A 15097-nucleotide genomic window follows, 5' to 3' on the forward strand; every position below is an offset into this window, starting at 1 on the left:
GTTATGGTTTAGTGTACCAGGTCAATAAATAGACTACACGAGTTAGTGGTTTCCAAAATTGTGCTACAAGTACCAGTTTTTGGGTCTTAGCAACTGAAAAAAAGCTGTAAAAGTGTGGTAGTAGCCACAAGAGGAAAAGTAAAGCCTCATGATTTAAATTTCAGTGTGAATTTTGAATTTGTGGTTTGAAACTTGCTTAACAAATTTCATTCTCAGCTTTATCACTCTTTTCTGCCACAAGCCCTCCCTAAACTTGTGCTGACAGACATCCCCAAAGTCACCAATCATGAGCTGTATTTACTGCTCTCACATCTTTCCTCAACTACACACCTCCAGAGACTGACCAACTTCATTTAACTTTAAAGTTTGTGTCGAAATTTATGTTCTCCTGAATGGGACTTTGAGGAAGGGACAGAATTTACAGTCCTCAATCTAAAGACATTTGCAGGTGTTACTGCCCAATGTTTTTTAAATGTACAGAAACTAGTTATTCCCCTAAAACTACATTTTATGCCATAAAGCAGAAGCATACTTTGAATGAAATCCCTTATGAGTGCTTAATGATCTAAACAGTTTGCGTATGGATTTCAGCACTATAGATTTTGCTTGTCATATTGTGTTAAATAGGATCTAATTAACACTTTAACTTAATTAATCTCTGCATATGGTGAAAGCTCTTTATCAAGACAGTAGAGACAGATATGAATAATGCATGAATATCTACACTGTACACAATTAGGATTAACAAATATTTAAGCCATCTGTCTCTGTAAATAAATTAGTGCAATATGTGTAAAATATTTGACTTTTTTTTTTACAGATACTCAGATTTACTTCAACTAAACCTTTTCTCTTTTTTGTCTTTAGTTAATGATTGTGACTAGATTTAGAGACACATTCTTTCCAGCTTGGTGAAGTACATTTCACTGCTGACTACAGAAAGTTTAACACCTTAAGAAATATCCAGCTCAGATTAGCCGATTGAAGGAAATAGTTGGGGCAGAGTAATTAAACTTCAGAAGCGTGAGGCGCCCAGCGGAACTACCTCGCCCACGCTGAACAAGGGTGCAAAATTTGATAGGTTTGGAAATACGCTGAATTAAAGTACAGTTCCTGCTGCTGACACTCTAGTGTTCTGGAGGAATATTATGGGCTGTGAAGTCATTACGGGAAGGCCGAAGGGGAGGAATGGAAGATGAAAGCTCAGTAAATACCATGGCTACCTTGGTACATCTCAGACCAGCCATAACAATGTTATTTCTGGCATGCAGGTTTTTGGAGGGGAATTTCAAGAGCAGAAACAAAAATGTCTTAAGATTTAAGGTGATTCATGATTTTTTTTGTTGTTGTTGTTGAGGTGATTCGCCAAAACAGTGCTCTGGGAGCTACAGAATAACTCATTTTTCCATTCTTGCCTGCCTCTTTGCAAATAACAAAATCTATGACAAATGACACCAGCTGGCAAAATCAATTAAGACTTTAATTTTTCATTGTTTATAACACAGTTTTAACATTAACATCAGACTGAATAATTTACTCAATAAATATGGATAAATAAACACAGAAAAGGGTATTCATGGGTTTATTTCTTTGATGGTTGTTGTTCTTTGCTATTGGCGCATCAAATATATTTTAACATGAACGTTAATCTTTAAAGCAACAGGTGTGAGGAACAGAAACTCCCCATGGTAAAGCACGCGTGTCCGACCTGTGCATAACTTCTGAAAAACCGAATGTCCAGCTGCAGGGAGGCTGTTCGTCTCCAGGACATTTCTGTCCTGGATCGAGGAACCACAGTGGCTTTGATTATCAAATGCCAGCTACAGCTACAGCTCTCGCCAGAAAAACCCAAGACTTTCAGCTGGGTGGAGTGGGTGGAGGTTTCCCAACGGCATGGGTCACAGGGGTTGCAGTCCAATAGCCTACACTGTGTACGTGAGCAAGAGGCAGCCAAAGATTAAAGTGATGTAGATGATATCATGTGGGTCCCTTCAGGTAAGTTTAAATGTGTTGGGGCTTAAAGACTTTCCCTTTAAATTCGTAGTGTTTGCTTGGTAGGGCTGGTGAGTCAAAATCCTCTAGATTCGCTCGCTACAAGTGGTGTAAAGTATTTAAGCTGTCTCCACAGCCCTGCTCTGAGATCAGTTTTCCCCAATCTTTTTATTTATATTGGGATAATAACGGGCTCCGTGCCAGAGCTGGGAAGCAGGTGGTTCGCCTCCTTGTGTAATGACAAGTGAGGTACGTAAAGGCATTTCCATTGTAAGGCAGTGCCTCTGGAGGACCTCTTCTGAAGGTGAGGGATTTGACTGGAGCCATTCTGAGGCATGTGCCACGAGCTACAGCACGAGACGCAGCGGTTTTTTTCAATCGGGGAAATAAATGTACAACAACGTACGGGGAACGAAACAAGTGCATTCAGGTGCTTTAGGCACCTTACTCACAGTGCGAGGAAAGTGTAGATAAATGCCTGTGAATGTGTGTGCATGAATACAATCACACACACACAAGGGAAGCAGTCAAGAGAAGCATACACACGCAGGGAGCGCATACGCTTCCCTGCGAAGACACACAGCTTGCCGACAGCTCCTGCTGAAGTGCCTGCTCACCACATGCCGACAGTTTGTCTGGCACTGAGGTAAGGAGCATATCTACAGGAAGTTTGCTTTGTTTTATACATACAACGTATAATCTCTGGTGTGTGCGCATGTGTGTGCACGCGTGCGTGCATGTGCATGTGTGTAATGTTTTTTTGAACAAGAAGTCACCAAAGCATCTCTCTCACGCTTACTGTCTCTCTCACTCTCTCTCATGCTCACCATCTTTCTATCTCTTTCTCCTGACATTGTGTGGAGCAGAGAGTTGCAGTCGATGCCAGTCAGATCTGTTTGGTCACATCAGTGGACAGAGATGAATGGATGTAAAAGAAGGGTAGGAAGAAAAAATGAGGGGTCACCTCTCCAGGGAGGCAGGGGTTGAAAGGTGGGTAATTACCCATCAAGCATCCAATTACACACACTCACTCACACACACACACACACACACACTCACACGCACACGCGCACACGCGTGTGGCTCGCCACAAGCCTCACCACTGCTCCACCATCAGGTCAAGGACTCTGTTTACATTTAGGTCTGAATCGAGACCCAAGTCGATCTCCACGAAAGGTGCCGTAGGTGGCGTGAGAGGGTGCAGGCCCGAGGTGAGCGACTCCAGCCAGTCGGCAGGGTCAAAGGCTGGAACATCGGACCTCCTCTTCCTGGAGGCGGTGCACAGAGGTGGAGTGGTGCAGAAGGGGAGGGGGGGAGGAGGAGGGGCAGGGTTAGAAGAGAGGGGTGGGGCACCGGTGGGGGAGGGCGGAAGCTCCAGCAGGAGTGAGGAGCACAGTGGAGATGACAGGACTCTGTCGTCTTTGGAGGTGCCCTGGGTGGGTTGTAATTGGTCAGGTGGAGGGGTAGGGGAGCCTGGCAGTGCAGCGCCAGGTAACTGGAAATCTGAAACAGGAGCATTATCTGATTAACAAAACATGACAGGAAAGACATTCAAGGTGCTTAGAATGTGTAAACAGGAAATAGCATTTGCAAGTGCAACATTTTCATGTAAGATGTTCAGGGTCCAAGAAAATGCATTCAGCTCACCAGAAGAACCGACAGTTCCCTCCAAAATGTCATCTATGGACTCACTGGGTTCCATCTGGCATAAGCAGACATGGAGAATGACATCGTTGTGCCAGTTACCATGAATGCTACTCAAAAGAATGTTTCAGGGAAGGACAGTTAACTCTAAATCTCTCGCTCGCTCTCTCTCTCTCTCTCTCTCTCTCTCTCTCTCACACACACACACACACACACACACACCCTGTTTCACACATTCTCCCACTCTCTTTTTCTCACACATACATACCTGTACTCTTTGAATGGCTTCCTGCAGTAGCTCCTCCAGGCTACGACCACCCGTGGGCGGAGCTTGTTCTGGGCTTGCTGTGATTTGCAAAGGAAGCTCAAAATCCTGGCCAATAGTGTCACATGGCTGACAGGAATACGCCTGCTGACACAGCAATACACAACAAGAGATGTTTACTTTTACTTTATTTTACTTTCATCATTGCAAAATTTAAAAAACAAAACAAAACATGACACAGCAATTTGAGTAATTTTGCTGAGCTCAGCACTGGGGTGTTCTAATGTATGCTTTTGTCTGACTGCATTCATAACGGTTCAGAATAACTTCTGGCAACACAAAAGTCATTTCCACACATTTCCACACATTTCCACACATTTCCACATAGCGGTGTAGTCAGCCTGTACCACCCTCACCTGTGCCCACAGCACTACCTGTCCCTCTGTGTTTGGCTTCCTTCTCAGGCATCCTGCGTCCTGTTGCAGGAACGGATGTAGGGTGCCTCCACACGGCTGGACGATTGCCGAGGGATAAAGGGGCAGAGAGGTGAGGAGACAGTAGGAAAGATTGGCAATGCCAAAGCCAGGAACAATAACACCAAGAGTAACTCAAGATCTTTGTAATTCAAAGTAGCTGCAAGGATGACTGTAAGATTGTTATGTGGGCAGATAACCATGAAATCTTCATGATTATCATGAAGTCAGTTTCACAAATGAGAGGCAAGTAAATAGCCGGGCAGGTCATTATATCTCATCTTTGATGAGATCTGCAAAAGTCCTACACAGGCCAACTCTTGTGTCAGACACATCAGACAGACAACAGGGATTGTGCGTTGACCTGTGTACCTTTCATAGAGTACTTAGAGAAACAAAATGGTCAGAACCTGTGTGACTGCGTCCTGTATTTTTTCTCTGGGTCTGCACCGAATCCTCTCCCTCATCTCCAGCTCCACACTCAGCTCCTCCGCCGCCTGGTCTGGCCTCCAGAGGGCGCCGAGGGGCTGTGGAGGTGAGGGGGCCTGCAGACTCGGACTGGAGCCCGCAGAAGAAGATGAGGAGGTCAAGTAACCGACACCAGCTGAGCCTTGTTGCGCCATTCCTGAAGGCTGGACGTAGACGTGTGAAGGGCTGCTGGAAACATCCACGTTAGAGGGGGTCAGACCAGGCGGGCACGGAGATACTAGGGTCCCCTCCAGGTGGCAGAGAGGAGGTGGGGTCAGCTGGGGGCGGGGCATCTGGAAGGGACGGAGCCTCTCCAACAGGGCAGGCTTGGTGCCAGAAACTGGGAGCCCACGTTTTCGCAACTGCTGCCGAAGTTCTGACACCTGGGACACAGTCGCACACGAAACACTCAGCAGTCCTGAAGTAGGCCCTTCAGTCAGGAAGCTTAGCTTAGAAAGGTTCGTACCGTTAGGTCGTCGAGGTTTGGAGGAAGTAACTCTATTTTCTGGGTGGGACTTGTCTCCAAGGGGGTGGGGTTTGCTGCTGGTGGAACAGGCCGAGGGCAGCTTTGAGGCACAGCTCCAGAAAACCTCACTAACTGGTTCTCACTGCTGATTGGAGACACAATGGAGATATTTATAAGACCTTTTTATCTTATGAATAATGTAATAATGTTTCTATTTTTTTTACAATGCAGACCGGTGAAAATTATTAGGTGTTGAAGTTGCTCTGTGGCTGTTCTAAACGCCAATGTTAATGTGACATATGGAGGTTGCTGTGGAGGTTTTCTCCCATAGATAAAAGGCGCCAAAGGTGTGAGATTGCGGCTGGTGCCGTCACGTCTACAGCAGCGTGCTGGTTAATGTACCTGGTTGCCACGGGGAGTTGCTGGTGCTGGTTTAAAATCTGCAGTTGCAGGAACACCTGCTGCTGCTGTAAGAGACGAGAGTACGCGGGGTCGATTGGCTGAGACTGACTGTTGTTCTTCTGAGAACTGTTTCCGGGACCGCCTCCGGCCCCGCCCCTTTGGTCTGGGGGAATGTACTGGTGGTACTTCAACTTCCTCATCTTAGGCTTGCAGTCACGCGGCTTTCGCGGGCGCGGAGGGCGGGGCGAAACTAAAGATCCGCCCAGAATGGAATGAGCTGTCTGAGAGGTAGAAGCAAGTAAAGAGAAACAGGGAGACGAGCAGAAAATAAAAACAGAAAGAGAGAAATCAGGGAGGATATGATATGAACAACAAAAACAATTACTTAAACAGTCCTCACAAAGGAAATGACAGAGGACGGTACCACAGTTTCATTGGTTCAAAAATGTTAGGGTGTGTTCCTGTTAATCATCACAAGTATGTATAAATAAACCTTTGATCTGGGATTTAATGTAAGACTTATTTTGTTTAATAAAAATGATAAAGATGTATTAAAGTAAGGAGACAAAATGTATTCATCAATGCAATTAAATTCACTTAATAAAACAGCAAACTGAATAACTAATATTAATTAATATTACTGACTTTTTATTGCTACAAGCTAAATTTTAAATATCATTGCCACTTAGCCAAAAGAGATAAATTATTTTACTTGTTTATTTTACATCTCATAAATTGTGCAAACTTCATGAAATTCCCAAAGCTGACATTAAAAAAAAAGTTATATTAACATTACTGATTACAAACTTTAATGCATTTTCACTGCTTTAAAAGTGGAACTGCATTCATTAAGTCCAGTGTGCATTTTCTTCTTTTTTTCTTTTTTTTTCTTTTTTTTTTTTTTACCTTCGGCAGCACAGGTGTTGTCTGAGAGGAGATGCACATGCCTTTGGCTTTCCCGGTCGTTGCCATGGAGCTTGACGCCACCACTGTCATAGTGACAGGCTGACTGAGGCTTTCAGTTGCAGGGAGCAACGCTAAATTGGGTTGCTTTTGGGGTAGAATCAGCACACGATCAAATGAGTAGTGGGGGTGTAACGGCAAACTTGGAGTCTGATAACGTTATTAACGGCAAAATACCTGTACGCTGCTCGAGTTGCCATCGGTGGGCGTGGCACCAGGTGACCCATCACTTAGTGAGTGGTCGCTGCTCAGCCCAGGTGATGAGGAGAAGCCAGGGGATTGGTGCAGCCCGAGTTGCTCGGGAGATGCAGAGGAGCACGGAGAGACGTCATCTTCAAAGACATCTGAGGCTAAAGCAAAACAAATGGGAGCTGCAAGAGGGAGACAAGCAAAGGTACATTTTAATCTAAACAGATTGTAGTTTACAGTAATAGCATCAGATGTCTGGTGTGTGTTGAGATGTCTGGTAATAAAGAACTTCCAAAGGCATTGAGAGTGACATGCGAAGTAACAGAATAATTCCTACAAAGAGGTTAGGTTACAGTTAGCCTGGAACTTCCCTTTAACTTAATGAGCTTTGACAAGTCTGTAATAATCCTCCAACAGCACCACTGAGCTGAGAAGATTATTTGTGTGTTCTTGAATGTATTATTAGTTCCACTCACCATTTTCCAATGGCAGGATGTGTTTCTGGAGAAGCTCAAGTGGTCCAGGTCGTCTCTGGATCTTCTCACTCAGATCTTCAACCAGACGAGCTTTCTTCTGTTTCTGAGGACCACCACTAGCCCTGTCTGCAAAAAGGCATGAAAGACAAACACGTGGGACTCAGCTCACTGGCTGACACATAGACAAATGACCCAGCTTTAAGTTCAGGGAGAGGGCGGGTACTGTTATGACCGATAGACCACTCCCAGGCCCTCTTTGATAATGAATCACCTTGTGCAGTTTCAGCAGTCAGACCTTTAGGGGGCGACTTCTGAGTGGTGCCATCCACTGTCTGATGCTGTATCAGGAAACACCCCGGTCAGATCAGCCATCAACATCAGCACACCTCTTCAGAACACACAATACTATTGTCTAACACTCTCGCAGCCTTGTGTTCATGTGAAGTGGAAGCAAATGCAGAGACATCTTATAAAGACAAAGGTCATCCAAAGAGCCACAAATATACTTCAGCCGGTGTCTGGAATGCTTCACTTTGTGGTTTCTCGTTTCAACTCTGAATTACGTACGCTGCACTGGATCTGTCTTCAGCTTATCAGAACGTGTGACCATTTTTGTGTTAGCCCTCTCTGTGTTTGTGGCAATAACAAACGTTCCTTCGTGAATTGCAGTTTTAATTTATATCAAACTGTATTTCTGTAAGTTGCACTAGACGTGACATTATTAGTCATTAGTGGAAAGCACATTTGCCCAAAATGTTTTGAGAATTCTTATAGTATTTCCATGTGACTAAGACTGCAAGAAATAATGTTTTTAAATCCATTGTATCCAGCTGTGTTATATTTCACAAAGGGTCCCGGTCCACTGTAAAGCAATTCTACTTAAGTTGTCCAGTTGGTCGTTGTCTCTTCCACCTATTGGTAGTGTTGAATTCGCTTTGCAATTCTCTCGTCTACCAATCAGTTGGCTAGTATTTAGGTCATGGACAGGTGAGAAAAAAGAGCAGCCCAACAAAAGCGTGAGGCATAAGCAATGGATTCCCAGAATACACTCACTCATGTTAATGCTGATTCTCACAGCAACAGTTCGTCTTCCAGGGCTTTGCTCATAGTCAATATTCACTCATTACTCACCACTACCCCATGCACCTCTTTCTCCCCTGCTTGGTCAGGACAGGAGGCCTTCGGAGCTGCTGATAAAGCCAGTAAAAAGAGGAATTAGGGAAGCGGGTTAAGGACGTGAAGGAATGTCGGAATGGCAGAAGGGTGAAAAGCTAGAAAAGAGCTAAAGTAAGAAAGTTTCAAATTGTGTTCTTATAATGCCAGAGAATAAAATATTGAGATTGGGATGGTTGGTATAAGTGTGTCTGGCACGGTAATGACCACATCATGAGTGTGTGAACATGCACTCACCAGATTCACCACATAGTTCCTTCTGTTGTCTGCGATTCTGTATTCTCAACTGCAGAACTGAATAAAAGAAAAAGACATGAAGATTTGCAATACAAAATGGCAAGGGATTTTTTTCCTCTATAAATTTGTTTCAGAATTTTACAAAATGAACAAATGTGTAAAGCTTATTTTGAAAAGAATATTTATAAACTGTATTTGATGCGTTTGACATTTATCTGAAATGCCCTCCTTGGTCTTGGTCTAAGACAGTAGGCAGTGTAGTGCAATGTTACACAACACGACTGGCGCAGTGTTTAATAACTCTGTGTGATCATAAAAGTGTTTGACATCGCACCCATATGAATTCTGCTCACTCTGCTCACATCTACAAGTACAATTCCCCCCCCCCACCAAAACACAAATACTCACACATGCCTATTTTATACCGGCCATACCCCACATCATTACACACACATACACATACGCATTCATGCACACACTGGAATATATGCACACGTGTGTGCACACACGTACGCACACTCACTCACACACATATACACACACAGTTACTGGGAAAAGCAGGTGAAGAGAGATATAGAGGGGGTAACTATTTATCCCTCAGTGTGTCTATTTTGGTTATCCCCCGCCCCCCTTCAGCTGTCTCTCATGCTTGCTGTCTTTCTCAGTCAGTTGTGCTAAGTAATTTCTTCCTCTTGTCAATTTACTGTGGAAAATAAACATTCTCTGTCAAGGCCCATATGGGCTTTGCAAATCAGTGTTCTACGCTTTCTATCCATAGCTAAAGCTTGCCGCCTGAATATAATGTAGTGCGGACAGTTAGCGGAAGCGGAAACCCACTGCAAAACGCAGCAGTAATGTAGATGCCGGTGTCTTCGCTCCAGGTTGTGAGGCAGTTGCCTTTACGGCTTTAAAGCATTTGGGCCTATTAAAAAAACAAAACTGCAAACAAAGCAAGAATTCTACAGTCTCCAGCACTCCAGGGAAACACTTCGCATTGTGTCAGTGTAGAAAACCCATGAAAGACAATGATCAGCAGATGAGGTTTTTCTTTTCCTTCTGAACAACTTCGCCATTCTGTTCCTTATCGACAAAAAGTCATCCTGTGTAAAAAAAATTGAGGTTTTTAACAGAGCACTAGATCATACGCTCAGAAGACAGTATAGATGCTTCTCTCCACAGGCCTTTGATGTTGCTTAGGTAATTCAGGCCAGCTTGTTGCTACTGATTACAAAGAGGTACACTGCGCTGAATTTTTGATAGCTGAACAGCACAGGATGTAACGGAGAGGACGTTATCAGAGAAAACCCAGGAAGTCTGAATCTTTCAGGGGGTATGCCAGCGAACTGATGTGTGGCACATACTTGGGTGGCACATACCAGACTTGCACAGCTCACATCTCATGACCACGCATGTCTCAAAACTTCAACTGGCTTACAATTGCTTCATTTCAGTTTATATGATGCATCCACCCAAATGCTGAGCTGTGTCTTCACCGCAGGATAATATGTCACTGTAATACCGGAACCCGTGAAAATAGCACAAGCCAGTGTTTTTTGGGCAAAGAACCAGCCTGAGAGGTGGAATTTAGGCTAGTCAAGTGGGCTTAGGTGGAAAAAAAAAACAAAACAACACTCTGAGAATCAGGAGTCTGCCACAGGAATACAGCCAACTTGCTCATGATTCATCAGACCCAAGGTCAGTGCAGAGCCAAAGGTCAGTGACAGAGCAAAGCAGGAAACAATACAGAACCAAAGGACAGTCAAGCACAGAATGAGATTCCTTCATATGACAAGCCCTGACTCCTTATTAATGAAGTGTTAAGTGCTATTATTATTGCCATTAGTCATGCTCAATTATTACAAGCAGTAAAAAATACTTTTGCTGAAGTCAAGACTGGCCTTAAATGTCTAGCTAGTATAAACTTGGCAGTGATGTCTGGATGTGATTCAATTCCTCTGTGAAACCTGTGCTGATTGGTTGTGCACAGCATGCACAGAGGAAAAAGCCAGTAAATGACCTCTCATCATGTCTGCGCAATAGTTTGGATAGAAGTTAGTCGCTCACATAAGTGTATTGTGTGTGGAATAATCTATGTTTCCCAAAATCTAGACTATCACAGTAGGGCCTTTTTTCCTCCAAGTGATACAAGGCTACTTTAAAACCTGTGTTCTCCACACCTACAATTTATGGTGCTTTTGTGTCTATTTAACATGTTAAGCCCTTTGTAACTAGTTATTTAATAGAATAAAATGACTCTAGTACAGTCTTTGGGTTTAGCTCAGTTCATTAAAGGCTAGCTTTCACATTGTGGCTGGTAAATAAACCAATGCCCCATAGTCACAAGGCACTCATCCAAAGTTATCTCCCTTTGGTATGCAGAATTACCTGATTTAAGAGAACATGTGGAGGTCAGTATTTCTGTTTGGAGGGAGATGCAGGGACATTGTGTTTAATAAGTACATGATGGAAAGGGGTGCCAATGTGCCCAGTTGGAGGTGTGTTTGAGCAGCGTGGCATTTATGAGTAAAACCAAGAGCAGAGGGCGGCTTTTTTGAAGGAGTTCCAAGCACACGGGAGAGCTACAATGCCAGGCTAACCTCTACCCACGTGTCCTTCATCACGCACGGAGGAAGATGACACATCACAACACAGCATTACCACAACTCTCCCTGTAAGCCCCAGATCAGTACAGTACTGCAGTTTGGGCTTCACCACTCTCAACCCTGGAGAGTCACAACAGTCTACTGCTTCCTCTGGTCTAGAACACCTGCTTCAACTCATCAGAGGTTTGACAGTTGGGCCTCAAACTCTGGCTCAAGCTAGAAATGACATAAAAGTGAGATAATGTAAAAGAAGCAATTATTTGAGGGCACCTCATACCAGTAACCCAAGAAATTCATGAGGTAGTGAATCCCAGCACATTTTGCCCAAAATGCACATCTTTATGAGCAATAATGTTTAGCACTGTTCTGCTAATTAATCACACATCACGCTACTGTTTTTGGTTCTGGTGCTGCTTTAATTGTAAATGAATCTGCTTTTAAAGCTAGAGGTCCTTACAGTTTTTTTTTAATAACATTTGATAATTTTTAAATGCAAACTATAAATAAAGACTGTACAAAACAAGGACATGCTCTTTCCTTTAAATTAATGCCCTAGTCAGTGATTAATTTGTATTTTTTATCATAATTACTAAGCTTGATCATTTTGGGGCTACAATTTAGAAAGGCACAGTTTCCACAGCTCCAGTTCTATAAAATATTACAAATGAGATTTTCAGTGGGAATTTTCACTTTCAAATCGTTATTTATTTTGTCACAATAATACTTATGATCCTGTACGCTGACATATCCCTCCTCAAAAACACACCTAAAGCAGCACTTCCAACGCCCCTGGCTCCCCCCTAAACCAAGAAAGCAAAGAAAAAATCTAAGCAAAAGGTGCTCTTATTACCACCAGCCATTACCAGCATCGCACACAACCACCTGCAGCCAATACTTCATGCTTCACACAGGAGAGCCCAGCTCAGAGACTTCCAGGCAAACAGGCTCCCACACGTTGCCACGCAAGATTCCTCGTGCTCTTACCTGAGCGGAATTTGCTACGGATGAGCAGCGACCTCTCTGAGGCCAGCAAGGTCATGATGGGCAGATGGAGATTGAAGGGATGGAGGCACACACAGTGTTTTTTTCCCCCCTGAGGATCAGGTGTGAGGGATGGACTCTGGTGACTTCCTCTGCCCCTAGAAGAGAGCATGGAGGTGCAAAGGGTTAAACTACGATGGGAGAGGGGCCTGCCTCTCGAAAAACTGACGAAGCAGAATCCACCTAAAATACATCGGTAAGCGATAGCTAAATGCTTTAGAACTGCTGAGAAAGAGAAAGAGAGAGAGAGAAAGCAAGAGAGGAGAGAGAGAGAAAAAGAAGAGAGAACTGATGTTAGTCACTATTGCTAACACAGACACAGAGTGACAGATTAAAAAGAGCTGCTTCATTAAACAGGACATATTCCCTCCTCCAAAGCTCCCTAATGGAGGGATTTCAGCCTGAGCAGCTGTGGATAAAACAGGCAGATCTCGTAGATGAGAGAAAGCGTTCACACTGAGGCCTGGCTTACTGCCGGCGTTGCAGAAATAGACAGAATGATTAACTTTATTTACAAAGCACAGCCCAGTTCCCGCTTTCAATTACCACACTGTATATCTCCCTGTGATACTGATTAAAATGGCACTACCCAGGAGACACCTACTCCGAAATGACATTAAATGAAGATCACAGAAACTTCCTACTGCAATTATGCCTTACTTTTTCTTCTAGACGTGTACACACCCGTAAACAGTACGTGTGCTCCCATGACCTCTCACATACTATGATAGAAAAGGTTGAAAGGAAGACTCACAAGAGCAGGCTGTGCACCCTTAGGCCAGGAGAGTGGTGGTGTGTTCCGGGTATTTCCGCGAGAGAGAGAGAGAGAGAGAAACCAGAGGACGTGGTGTAGGAAGGCAGGAATTCAAATACATTTAGTTGCAGGAGCTCTCATGCCGGACTTGCTTCTTCTCCCTTCTTCAAGTTTGTTCTGGTAGTTCCAAAAAGAAGAGTCTTTGGAGACAAGGCGTCCCGAGCCTGTTACTCTTTTCCTCCTCGCGAAATTCACCCTGTCCTCTCTCTCTGCCTCTCTCTCTCTCCCCCTCTCTGAGCAGGGCTGTGCCAACTGTGTTGGGCTGTCAAACGAGCACCCTGCCCCCTGCACCCAACCCCCTCCTTGGAGCTCCCTCGGAAACCTTAGGATAAGCACACACACACCCACGCACACACAAACATGCGTGCGCGCACACAGCTGCTCAAGCCCACACGCGCGCACACACACACCCACACACACACAAACATGCACACTTGTCTGCTGATTGATTGATGCTAAACAATGATGACTTAAAGGCCCCCATCACTTGCTCTCTCACTCCGACTCTCATTGGAATCCGTTTCAAAGGACTTCTACCCCTGTAAAAATAAATCTTTATGATTATTGACTTATATTATGCAGTATAATGCAGATAAGGAGCAGTATACCATTTCAGAGTATACACACTGCTTCTATGGCTGAACACACAAAAGGTGTCAGGACAGTACACGGGAAGACACAGCCACTGTGACTTCAGCCCGTACGATGAAGCAGAGTGCGTCACACACCATCACGTCATGGAGGCCCAGCTATATATCTGAGGCATGACAAGCATAACCTAAGTTTGGTTTCAGCGGTGAGGGCAGAGATTCAGCATGGTGGTGTGTGCTATTTATTCGTTAAATGCGTACATTGTGACAGCTATACGAAGTTGATTTCATTCACGTCTAGAGTGGGGAGCCTTGCTGTGGATCACTCCTGTGTGTGTGTGTTGGAGGGGGGGTTGGGTAGGGGTGGCCATTACACCACCACCTGTTCAGCTGCTTTGACTGACATGTTGGTCTGTGCTGCTGTATCAGCAGGTCAGTGAGAGAGAAAGAGAGAGAGAGATGACGTAGGAGGGTGTGGGATTTTCAACTCCAATTATTTTATACGGATTGTATATATAGTTCTTGCAACCAACAGATACAGATGTTGCAGCCACAGCATCGTCTGTGAAGAAACTGAGAACATCCAGTGAGAGATGAATTTATGATCTTGAAATGTTCTGTGATCATCAAAAACAACCTTAATCAAGGTGTGTCACACCTTAATCAAGTTTCTGTTAAGTTTCCTTTTGGTCTGGGTGTGGAGGTACCCTGCATTGTCCTCTGCAGTGCATGACGATGAGTCACATAAACACACCATGACACCGCTAAGGACTATTGAAGGAAAAATGATGTAATCTCTCTCACTCCCTCATCCATGGCTCCCTTTCTGATTAGCACCTGTTACATTCCTTCTTTTGCAGACTCCCTCTTCCTCCCTCTGTGGTACATTCATAAAGCATCGACTCCAACACTCACATGTTTGGGGGATCTTTCTTTCTCAAATGGAGTACCATTTTTAACCACCATTTCAGTCAGACGTGATAAATATGTAACAGAAGACATCTATACATTTATATGAACAGTAAAAGGTACTTCAGAATACACATTACTGTGACTACTCTCTACTTAACTCCATAAAACATCACAAATTTCATTCGCTCACTTTCCTAAGTGAAATACATGAGTTCCAAAAGCTCCATTATTCATAATACAGAACTACGTGGTTGAGGTGCTCTACGGGCATTTTGATGTCTGGAGTGAGTTTGCCCTCCACTGGCAAGACTGTGCAATAACAGCCTGTGCACACTACAGCAAGGTCATTATCAGTCATACAAGGACAAATGAGAACTCAGCAACTGGCT

The 15097-nt window shown here is 44.1% G+C and overlaps 1 protein-coding gene across 3 annotated transcripts; it reads right to left on the reverse strand.

Annotated features, from left to right (window-relative positions):
* Positions 1–1459: 1459 nt before the first annotated feature.
* Positions 1460–13463, reverse strand: si:dkeyp-69b9.3 (myocardin). Of its 3 annotated transcripts, none has more exons than XM_026999122.2 (15): positions 13147–13463; positions 12336–12490; positions 8749–8805; positions 8470–8525; positions 7610–7676; positions 7339–7464; positions 6851–7044; positions 6617–6760; positions 5711–5991; positions 5309–5453; positions 4785–5225; positions 4318–4413; positions 3905–4048; positions 3640–3694; positions 1460–3495 (listed from the first exon to the last, which is right to left on the reverse strand). In XM_026999122.2, exons 2-15 carry the CDS (start codon positions 12388–12390, stop codon positions 3089–3091), a joined length of 2268 nt encoding a protein of 755 aa, XP_026854923.2. In that variant the 5' UTR covers positions 12391–12490; positions 13147–13463; the 3' UTR covers positions 1460–3088. The 3 variants fall into 3 exon arrangements, with proteins under 3 accessions (XP_026854923.2, XP_026854922.2, XP_026854921.2); XM_026999121.2 differs by having other exon boundaries at positions 3905–4045; positions 8470–8528; positions 13147–13462; XM_026999120.2 differs by having other exon boundaries at positions 8470–8528; positions 13147–13462.
* Between the last annotated feature and the right edge of the window lie 1634 nt (positions 13464–15097).

Source organism: Electrophorus electricus, chromosome 10 (genome assembly GCF_013358815.1).
Source record: "Electrophorus electricus isolate fEleEle1 chromosome 10, fEleEle1.pri, whole genome shotgun sequence".
Classification (NCBI taxonomy): domain Eukaryota; kingdom Metazoa; phylum Chordata; class Actinopteri; order Gymnotiformes; family Gymnotidae; genus Electrophorus; species Electrophorus electricus.

What these genes read in the sequence shown, in the direction of transcription:
- si:dkeyp-69b9.3 (XM_026999120.2), bottom strand. Translation starts at nt 12,390, where the DNA reads ATGACCTTGCTGGCCTCAGAGAGGTCGCTGCTCATCCGTAGCAAATTC. An exon ending in CATCCTGCCATTGGAAAATG is followed by an intron (nt 7,045 to 7,338) that starts GTGAGTGGAACT and finishes TCCCTCTTGCAG; the next exon opens with CTCCCATTTGTTTTGCTTTA. An exon ending in CAACACCTGTGCTGCCGAAG is followed by an intron (nt 5,992 to 6,616) that starts GTAAAAAAAAAA and finishes TCTACCTCTCAG; the next exon opens with ACAGCTCATTCCATTCTGGG.